This window comes from Denticeps clupeoides, chromosome 8 (genome assembly GCF_900700375.1).
Source record: "Denticeps clupeoides chromosome 8, fDenClu1.1, whole genome shotgun sequence".
Classification (NCBI taxonomy): Eukaryota; Metazoa; Chordata; class Actinopteri; order Clupeiformes; family Denticipitidae; genus Denticeps; species Denticeps clupeoides.
The window spans coordinates 15952554-15963825 of NC_041714.1; the positions used below are offsets into that span (position 1 = coordinate 15952554).

At 47.3% G+C, this 11272-nt stretch overlaps 1 protein-coding gene across 2 annotated transcripts in view; it reads right to left on the reverse strand.

The window, feature by feature from the left end:
- Positions 1-10786, reverse strand: part of nrg3b (neuregulin 3b) — a 144344-nt gene extending 133558 nt beyond the window's left edge. For both annotated transcript variants that reach the window (XM_028989530.1, XM_028989529.1), the window contains exon 1: positions 8484-10786. In XM_028989530.1, coding sequence (XP_028845363.1) covers positions 8484-9351 — 868 coding nt within the window. In that variant the 5' untranslated portion in view covers positions 9352-10786. The remainder of the gene's footprint in view (positions 1-8483) is intronic.
- Between the last annotated feature and the right edge of the window lie 486 nt (positions 10787-11272).

Below are 11272 nucleotides of genomic sequence, written 5' to 3' on the forward strand. Positions count from 1 at the left end.
GTCGCCCGTGAATTAAGCGCTCGCTGCGGAATAAAAAGGCTCCGACGGAGAGTCACGGACCTGCGGGCGGTGGGATAAAGATGCGACAATGCAAACAAAACTTGGGGAATAGGATTAGATTTGTGTTACCGGGATTAAACCAAGGTTTTAGTCCCCATCTGGGAAGGTTTCTCAGACGTTTTTTTTTTTTTTTTTTCAACCAAGCGGCCAATTAATCAGTTTGACTGGTTAAAAAGCCCATGACGCCGTCTACTGCTTCGGTGTAGACCACGCCTCTTCCCTCCCGAGAAACAAATCTGCAATGATCCTAAATTCTGCCTATAAGAGGTGGCAGGGAGAAGCACAGTGGGGAGGAGAACCCACCGGCGGGATTTGGACCCACCTGCTGTGTACCAGAGAGCCCTTATCTCTGAATTTGATTCTGCAGAAGACATTTAGCTCAATCTCTTTCTGAAATATGCCCAAAATGTGCGCCGTTCACGCGGACTCCCGCTCAGGAACCGATAGGACAGGTCATGGGACCTGTGCAGAGCTGCATTGGTGTGTCTACTGTAAACAAGGCCAATGAGGGACACTGCTGATATGGTTTTTGACACTATAATACAATACGTTTTGGACTGAGCAATGTCAAAATAAGGGATACGATTTCTAATAAATGAAGCAAATTTTCTTTTTTTGCAGACATCTTTTTTACAGGGATTCCTGTAATCAGTGGGGTGCCTGTGGGGTGTTAGGTGAGGTTTGCGGAATCACCTCAAAGCACTGTACCCAAGATTCACTAGAAAAACTTGGTTGACACGAGATCAACTTTTTCTGTTTAAATGTGTTTTAAAATGTGTTCTATAAAACCTAAAAGGTCAACTATGAAAAGGTTAACAGAATACTAGAAAATTGACGCCTTCACATAATGGGCACTATTTTCAATTTTCAAGTGCAGCACTATGAACTGAGCCTGAGGTGTCATGTCAAAGACGTTCTCTGTATTTACATGAATAAATATATAGGCAAAAGGGGAAAGAAACATGATCTTGAAAAATGTTTGCACATGTGATGTTTTGACAGACACAGGTTTAAATAATCAATGTGGCTCCTCCCATCTTAAAACCTGTTTAAATATATCCGACGTTTTTGTCCGGTTGCCAGAAATACTAATACACACCACAAAACAGAGTAAAGAGTAAGTACATTCTCTCCTTCAAAAAAAACTTCTTGTTACATCATTTTATGTGAAACCTGGCCTTAAATTTGTGATAATTTGCATCATAACTTTAATAGGAAAATATTTCAAATTATTATTATTGTTACTTGCTGTTACTTTGTCACAAATCATGAAATAATAATTAAGGCTTTTGTCCATGATTACTTGTGGATTTTGAGAAGTCTGAATTATCTTTAAACAGTTCAGTATGGGAGCTCATAATAAACTAAACAGGCCCATGTTCGTGCACGGCATTGTCATGTTGAGCTGGGTCCAATCCTGGCCGGTGCTGGACAACCATTTTGTTCCTCCGTGTCCCAGATGGATCGGTGAAGCTGGGGTGTCGTCACCAGCGCGGGGAGGATCTGTCGCGCTGGCGGTACTTAGACTCCCAGCAGCGCAGCCAGAGCGCGAACACTTCCACACACTCCTGAGTGCTGTCAGCGGCGTCCGCCAACACCGAGCCGTCTCCTCTAATTACAGCTCCCCTCGTTGTTAACAGTGCGAGAGGAAGGCAGAGGAAGTGCGCTGTGCGGAGGGTGAGGAGCATGTGCCACGAAACATGCCTTCCTCCATCAGCGCACGCGCTCAGCCTCCCATTCACCCATCTGCGAATTCATCTATCCATCTCCCCGTCCGTCCGCCGGGTAATCTGATACCGGAAGCCGTGGCGTAATTCAATAGACGTATCTAACTGGCTCAGATCAGATATGATGAACTGTAATCCTTTCTGTGCAGCCTCATGCAATATTGTCACCCTATATCTCATTACCGGCTACGAAGGCGAGTGCCGCACCAGATGCGCCGCACCACTGCCGCCATGCACGCTGCTGTTCGCGAGGATAAACAGATAAACTGCTCCGATGGTGCGTGCACTGAAATGCCAACATGCTCTTTTTCATGCTCGTACTGTATTTACAGTATCTTCCCAGGCGGCCACCGGTGGCTGCAGCGATGATGACGGGATGACAGCTGATGACAGCTTTGGTGGGTACTCTCAGCAGACACAGCAGCAGCCGAATGGGAATGTGGCAGGCTGAGGCGAGGCCTGTACCTGAAGACCACCTCGCAGCGAAGCAGAACATGACAAGCCATTCCCAGTGCTCCAGCACATGGGATGTACCCGGCAAAGAGTCTTCATCAATAAAACACTCCTTACAACGCACGTTTCCATTAAAGTTTTAGCCCCCCCTGCCCAACTCCTGTCATCTCCTGGACAGCCTCTTCCTGTCCCCGTCCATTAGACACAGTACAGGAAGCCAAAGATGTTCTTCTGAATGGAAATGCCTCTGTCTGTCTATTCCAGGCATGTATTCTTTTTACACCAACCTTGTTTTTCCTTGATGACAAGAAACGTTAGGGGGAAACTATTTTACTCAGCAGTTTTCAAACTTTTTTTTTTGATCCTCAAAAGATTCAAATATTGCGTGTTGAACATAACATATCAGGATGTAGTGAATCTGCTGTGATCAAGGGGGTTGATTCTGATGAGTCTATTCGTAGATAGACTTAGGAATGAGAATTACCAGGTGTTGACAGTAACCAAGTAAATGTAATGCACTTTAGTACTTTTTGGTACAAGTTATGGTACAAGTTTCTTATGTATCTGTACTTTACTAAAGTATTTCATTTTACTATTTTACATTACAAAGTCAATAAACCTACGCTTTACTCCACTACATTATGCAAAATCTGTCTTTTTTTTTTTTATTACCAGTTAGTGTCATAACTGCTGCATAACTGGTTCTTATCTTATAAGCTCCGGGCAACTTAATAACGTGTTATTTTTCACACGGCTGTCGCTGACGTTTCTGTTCTCTAAATGTCTGTGGGAATCTGCAACTTTTTTAATGAAATCGGGATTTATTTTCCAAAGAGAATTTTAAAAATGGCCGCGGAGCTCCTTGTATGTTCAGTGCTGCAATGTGTAAAATTGCAGACAATAAAAATAACACTGAAAACATCATCCCTGCATATAATAAAAGCCATATTAACAGTTATTGTTTGTAATGGCTTCAAATGTAATTGTATGTTTAATTGCTCATTAAATGGGCATGTCAACATGTCAACATGGGTGCTAGTAACCTAGTAACACACTCGCCTATGAACCAGAAGACCCAGGTTCAAATCCCACTTACTACCATTGTGTCCCTGAGCAAGACACTTAACCCTGAGTTGCTCCAGGGGGGGAACTGTCCCTGTAACTACTGATTGTAAGTCGCTCTGGATAAGGGCGTCTAATAAATGCTGTAAATGTCAACAACTATACAGCCATCCTTTTGTAACCCTCCTATCATGTCTAGTGCAGCAGATAAAGCTTCACGTTGTCGCAGGTAAACATGACCCCTATAAACACCTAAAGTACTGCCCTGAGGTCACTTCTGAATCTATGCATAGGAAGACCAGTTCCTATTATATCTAAATCTGAGTTTGTAACTAAACCTTGACTGTTTGCAAACCCTTTATTCAATAGTCACTGTGTTTTACTTAAGGGGAATTATTTGCCTTCAATGTCTTAAATGAACATTAGACAAATAAAGAACATTCTGCTAAAAGATTGTTGAGTTACAGTCTTTTCACCTAAAATTTGATAAGTACGCATGAGCTTTCTTAGTAAATTTATTATAGAACAGTAGATCAAAAAAAAAAAATCACTGTACTTTTACCTTTGGTAACACATTTGAAGGCAATTTGTGTTTGTACTTTTACTCAAGTGGTATTTTAAAGGGAGGACTTTTACTTATACTGGAGTAAAATGTACCTTGTGCAGCTGTACTTTAACTCAAGTCAACAGCTTGTGTACTTCTTCCGAACTCCGCTGTAGCCATGACCCTACAGTGAAACCTGAGTCTGACCTCCCTGGAGGAGAACGCTAACTGGATTTCTGCCTTTTTAATCCTCCCCATGTGTGTGCTGTCTGTGTGCATCTGTGTGTGTAGTGCTAACATGTCATGATGTCGTCCAGGTTTTCCTCCGCTGCAAACTTTAATGTACTTTTTCCATCAGCTCAGCACATCGCACACACACACACACACACCTGTCATAACCGCTGTGGTAAATGTAGTGGATGCATTTGGCTGAAGGGATTTTAAAAGTGTACTTGAGAGAGAGTGTCTTTCCATGTCGGCCGTATTAAGCGCTCCCCAGACCTTCTTTTGTATTTATTAGGTTATGCGAAGAAACATGTTCTGTTTTTCTAACGTCCTCTGTTCTACCCATAATTGCAGCACTGTGGGGTCTTCTGTTTCCTTTTATCCCGCGCTCCCCTTGCTGCTCTCCCACCTCGTACCTGCCAGTGTTCCTCCGGCATGGCACCCACTGCGTTTTATAGTGAGGAGGCAGCGTGGACAGAATCATAATGATTTACCTGAAACACAGCGCCCCTCCCACCCCACCTCTCTCGCTATGTCTGTCTGTCTCCCCGCACTGAAAACGGACTCATGGCCAGCAGTGCTTTCAGACGAGGCGTCTCACCACCCCTGACACGCCTCCCTTTTGTTCCTGCACCAACACACACAGCACGCCACCGTATAGAAGCACACAGGTACGCTGCACGCAGACGCACAATATGTGAGATGCGAGAGGAAACGGTCACCCTGGGAGGGCAGAGGGTGGGGGAGAGAAAAACACGACTAAACCAGCCCAGCTTTCATCATCATGTTAACATCACCGACCATCCTGAAACCACGCCCACGTCTCCTGTTCAACTTAAAACCATTTGCAACACAGAACACCCCCATCATCATGTTAACATCACTGACCATCCTGAAACCCCGCCCACGTCTTCCGTTAAACTTAAAACCATTTGCAACACAGAACACCCCCCCACCACCACCTCCACCCTCAATATGTATGACATCATTATTTGTGAGGGGAGTTGGAGAGAGAAGCCGACACTCCAGACCAGGATTTCATGTTGCTCCGTCATGTGTCTCTGATTGTCCTGATTGGCAGCTGTAAGAGTTAGTATAAATGTATCCTGGTTGTGTCGTGTCCTTATCTTTAACGTCTTGTTTCCACGTGTGATGTCTTTTCATGCTATTTTGTATTTTGTACGTAAACCCTGTAAACCCTGTAAACCCTGTTTTTGTTGTCGTGTGAATGTGTCCTTTCCTGCACTGCCAAGGTCCCTGACAGTGATGATTGTGAGATTGAGATGCATGACCACAGAAATATGCTGATCAATAAACTATAACAATAAATGGGACAAAATGTAATTTGTTTTAGAAAGATAAACTAGCCGTCGCTGCAAAATTCATCACAACAATGTGTAGCTGGAGGCACAGTGAATAACTGCCCTCACTGCAATTGCATCTTTTGTTTATTCATTTATTGTATTAATGTAATACTAATGCTAATGGTGTTTGCTCGTGCTGTTTCATGTATATTAGCAAGACTGCATAGAAAGCATAATGATTTGAATGAGAAAAAGAGAAGCGAACTGAGAAGATGGACTGCTCTTCACTGTTGTATGGGAATTGGTTTTGGAACTGTCCACTCAGGGTTCTTTTACAAGACAGAATGCATCACCAATGGAGGTAAAATACAGCACCATGATGACACGGCCAGTAAAGTCAGTAAAGTGGTGGTATTTCAGTTATTTCGAAAAAAAGGCCATATGACGTTCTAAATGTCTGGTTGGAGGAGGACGTGATTCTTTTTATCACATATCACCACTAAATAGCTCTTCAATTTTGTTCAACTTTTTATAGGAACATTACTGAGCAGAGGTAAAAGATAGAAGGTAGAAAACCAAGAGGAAAAAGGAGAGGGGGGCAAAAGCCAAGTCACAGTGAGAAAGAGAGAGAGAGAAAGAACGGCCTGAAGTGCTGCTCATATTGCACTTCCAGACCATAATGGATGACTGCACATCTTCCTTTGGACTGTGTGTGTGCGTGTGTGTGTGTGTTGCCGGTCAGCACCAATGGGGATGTTAATGCACATCTCCACGGGTTTAGTTTTGAGCTCTGGGATGTGTCCGCGAGTGATATTAAAATTATGTTAGCGTTGCTTTGATCCAATAGCGGCTCCCCTGAGCAGCACACCAGCCACTCAGAGGGCATTACCATACAAATCCCACCTAAACAGCACATCACTTAGCCCGGGGAAGATGAATGTGCCTCTGGCTGCACAACACCACTCATTTCATCAGCCCCAAGCTCACAGCACACTCTCAGCAGCGCTGGCTATTCTATTACACTGATGCATTATGTTACAGAATACGGCACAGCCCAGTCTCATCTGAAATGCTCTCCTCCCTTTCTTTTGTTTTTCTCACATCCGTCTGCTGGGCCTGGAGTTTGTCGTTGGAATCGATAATGTCATAACTCAAAAAAACCTGGCTGTCTCTGGACATTAGCACAGAGGACAGACATCCACTCATTTTGGTCCCATCTCTTTGGCGATCAACGGCCCAATGGTCACCAGTCCAATTGAAAAGTAATTCAAAGCAAAAGCCATTGACCTGGTCATAGGTCACACCAAGACCTCCAGTGAATGCTACAGCCACTTTGCCACTTCAGTCATCAGCCCTCTGGGAAGTGCAGAGGCATGAATGAATGAAGGAAGCCTGGGATTATGAGATCCACATCTTGCGGCCCGTTGCTCCCCCATCCTTTCTAATCTCCATTAATCATCATCTGGCCTTGGGCCACTCCAAACCTGGAGCTAAAATCTATTAGCTTTAAAAAAAGGAAAGGCGAATGGAGAGAGAAAATTTAAAAAATGTGGCTCAGGATGATGCATCATGCACGCCTATGCGGAACACATGCTCCTTTGCACAACTCACGCCGCTATCGTGAACATGCAATTTATAAATTCTCATCGTAAACGTCAAACAGCACGGCATTCAGCGCGAAAGGGAGATGGAGTGTCAGCAGGAAATGTAGCCCCAGGACACAGATTCAGTCAAGTGCATCATAAAGGGTTAAGGATTTAGATAACGTGTTACTCGCAATCCATTCGCAAACAGGCAGAGATTAAAATACAATTCTGGAAGGACGTCCTCTGCTCAATATGCCAATCCAACTCTGAGTTCCATAATTGATACAGACACAGAATTAATAGAATTATTTTTGCGGGGATACCACCTAGCTGGTATTCATTACTCACTGTGCTGTGAGCAAATGAGGAGGATATTTTTTTCATTATTAATATGGCTGTAATGACACAAACCGAGACAAAAATCGTGATTCCAAGATTTCAAAATACAACTTACCAACTCGCTGCCACCTTATATGTGCCCATGCTGAGTACATGATGTACATGTATTACCAACCTCATAATACATGTACATCATGTAAACATTTTGTTTAGTTAGACAGTTCAGGTGGTCAGTTTCCTGTTCATGGATTAAGCCCAGTCCTAGGGTAAAACAGATCTTCAAATTCTAGGACTAGGTGTTATCCATGAACGGGAAACTATCCCATAATGTTTACAGATAATGAAATCAGTTCATTTTCTGCTAGAAACTGAAATTCTGCCAGAATCACAAACATCTCAATCTCCCAAAGACATGAACTCCAGCATACCACACCACACCCATATCCGACTTTTCACAAAATGCCTTGTTTCTGGATCAATCTCTCCCCCTGTCTCCAGCCCCCTTCACCACTTTGACTGCAGCCCTGTACTTCCTACCTGGTCTACCTGCACTATCTTTACTTATCTAAATGGAATCTCTTCCCCAGTGACCTGATACCTCCTCCTACTGACAGCAGGGATGGGTAGGAGGGGCTCGAGTCACCATTTCTCCACTCCTCTCCTCCCCACACCTCACTGGCCCTCCCCAACCCCATGCCACCCGCTGGCAGCCGACTCGGGTCTGCTTTCATAAGCACAAAAGCCTCTTCCTATTCAAAGGAAAAAACAGCTCAAGTTCGGGCTGCTTCATCAGCACTATGGAGTTCAGAAGAAAAAAAACTGGGCTAATGGTGCTCGACGTGAAGAAACCAACGGCAGAGACACACGCACGTCACGAAGGGGGTTGATCTTTATCCCCTAATCCTGGAGTCCGAGATAAAGGAGGAGAATCCCACACTGGATAATTATTGTTCTCTGCTAATGAACATGTAACAGCAGAAGCCATTACGGACATCAAGAGAGCAGCTCTGCAGGACTGTGAGGGAGGGGCTGGGGGAAGGGGGCGGGGTTTCGTCCGTAAGCATGGAAACAACAGGCGCCGACGCTGTCCAGGAGCTGTCTCAATAAACCATTGTGGACGAACTTCTCAGAGACGCACACTCACGTAGATGACAGACAGCACACACCCGAAACCGGGACTTACATGTTCTGAAGCGATGGTGGGGGCGGGTGGGTCGACTCGAAGGGCCTTTGGAGGAGCGGCCATGGGTCCAGCGTTGCGTGGGCTTCGCTGACGCTGGGAGGGTGGAGATGGTGGCAGGTGGCTGGGTGGTGGATGACAGGGGTGGAGAATTTTGTCTGCTCCCGTTCCCTCCGTTGCCACGTCGCACTGTGGTGCTCTTGGGTGTGGGTTCCTTAGCAGCGGACGGTCTGGAGGTACGGGCGGAGGTGCTAGCAGTGACAATGGTGGTTGTGGTGGTCATGGTGGTGCTGGCAGATCCTGGACTCAGACCTGGCACCCGAGAACCAATCTGGTTGTGGAGGTGGGGTGCCCGGTTAACTCCAGACCCCTCAGAGCCTTGACCTCCTCCTCTTTCGGTGGAGGTGTGGTTGATGGGTGACCCCGATCGAGTCCTCTGTCCCGTGCCATCTGCAGCTCGGCTGGATGAACTGGTGCCTGCGTTGGCACCCGTGGCGGCAGTGTCGATGGCGGTTGTGGTGGTGGTAGTGTCCAGCCCCTTGGGTAGGGTACTTGGCTTGGACAGAAAGATGGGGTCCTGACCAATGCCCTTGGCGTCCACCAGATCGGTGGGTACATAGTCCTGGACCGAGCCCACCACAATCCACTTCAGCAGCATGAGGCTGAGGCCCAGCCCAACAAACCCCATCAGCAGGGGCACAACACAAAGCCACGTCTGCTGGCGGGGCCACAGGGCACAGGGGCCGCAGCGAAGGGCCCCAGCTGCCCTTGGAGAGGCCTGGTCACCCCCAGGCTCTTCCAGGGTCAGGGTGGCCATGGAGGTGGTGGTGTTTGGGTTGGCACCCAGCAAAGCTCCCGGCCGATCACTCATTCTCCCGCTACCAACCTGGAAAGCCAGGACACGGCTTATGCCCTGCAGCCCACAGACAAACACCAAGACGGGCGCGCCAAGGGGCGAGGGGAAGGGGATAGAGAGCCGGGGCCGGGCATCTTCATCAATATTCTGAGCTCAACTCACACACACTCACCCACACACCAAACCAGAGGCAGACATCCCAATTAACCGGCTCCAGTTCGAGCGCACCAGCTCATGCATAAACCAAATGTAGTTTTAAAACACACATGCAATTATTAAAAAGACACTCACACATGACATGCACACACTTACTTTCACACACACACACACACACACACACACACACACACACACACACACACACACACACACACACAGTCAGCGGTAAGCAGATGAATGAGAAGGGCTTAAGGGTTTGGGGACTCAGGCAAAACCGAGATGTGCTTCTTCAGCGGAGCGTCCACAGAGTTGTTCCTGTAAATCCCAAGAAACCCACAGAAAAACAGAAGAAAGGAAAAAACGGGACGGAGGAGAAGAAGAAGGGGAGAAAGAAGAGGAGGAGGAGGAGGAGAGGACGTCGAAGACGTAGGGGGGTATCGATCCCGGGTATGGCTGCGTGTCAGACGAGACGATGCCGTAAATCCTTCTCTGTGACGGAACATGCCGGACGACCGCTTGGCTCCATAAGCCCTCTGCAGATCCGCGGACAGCAGCCCAGCAGCTCCTCCGACACACACACACACACACACACACACACACACACACTCACACCAGCAGCTGCTGCAGTTAACAGCGGCTCTTTGCTTCCCAAAGGGTGGGGGTGAGCAGGAAGGAGGGGTGCTCCACAGACGTTCAGGCTGCTCGTTGGTAACCAAGGCTGAGCTTCGAGCCCAATTCAGTCTCCTTCATTCCTGCCACCTCTCCCCCTCTTCTCCGCAGTATCCCGTTCACCCAGCTGGGTCCAGCTGCGCTGTCGACGCTGTAATCTCCCCAGAGCGTCTGCCGGGGGCTGAGGCTTGTTGCGGGGTAGGATAGAAGGACGGACGGATGGATAGATAGTAGTTTTTTTTTTGTTGTTGTCGGGATCCCTTCTTCCCTTCTTTTCCCCCTTATCTCCCGTCTCCCTCGCTCTTCACGCTCGCGGCCCCCTCCCCTCAGATCCCTCCGTCTGCCCGTCTCTGCGCGGACGTCTCCCGGCCATCCGTCGCTGCAGCAGAATTCTCCACAACGCCGCGGCTGCCCAGCGTCCGCTGCATTCCCACACTGAGAGACGGAGGGGCTGCCGGAGAGAGGGAGCGAGGGAGGGAGAGAGAGGTGGAGAGAAAGGTGGAGAGAGAGAGAGAGAGAGGGCGAGGAAGGGAGGGACGGAGGGAGGGAGAAGGGAGAAAATGAAGAGGAGGGGAGACAGACAGGGAGGGAGCGAGGGCGAGAGTGTTGCTGATGCGGCGGCGTTTCGTGGAGGCTGCGGCGTGTGTGTGTGAGAGTGTTTGATTTAACCTACGCATGAGTGTGTTGCTGACCTGCCAGGAGTTAAGTGTGTGAATTGATTGTGTGTGTGTGTGCATATGCATTTGTGCACTGCCAAATTTTATTTGGTGTGACCGTGTTTGATACTGGGATTGTATGTGTCTGTAGAAAAGAGAGAGAGACATTTTCGGTCATTTGTGTGTACTTGTTACCAGTGTGCGTGTGTGTGTGTGGTGTGTCACAAGGTGTGTGTTTGTAGTATCAGTGTCTAGATTGGATTGTGTGCCTTTCTGTACGCCAGTATTCTTTAAACTGTGTATTTGGGTTGGTGAGGATAACAGAAGGAGAAAAATAAGATAGATGGAGCACAACAGAGAGAGAGAGAGAGAGAGAGAGAGTCTACACCCCTTGTCTCTTCCAGCTCAGAAATCAGGCTAGACGAGGGAGAGTTAGAGAGTCAGAGGAGCGT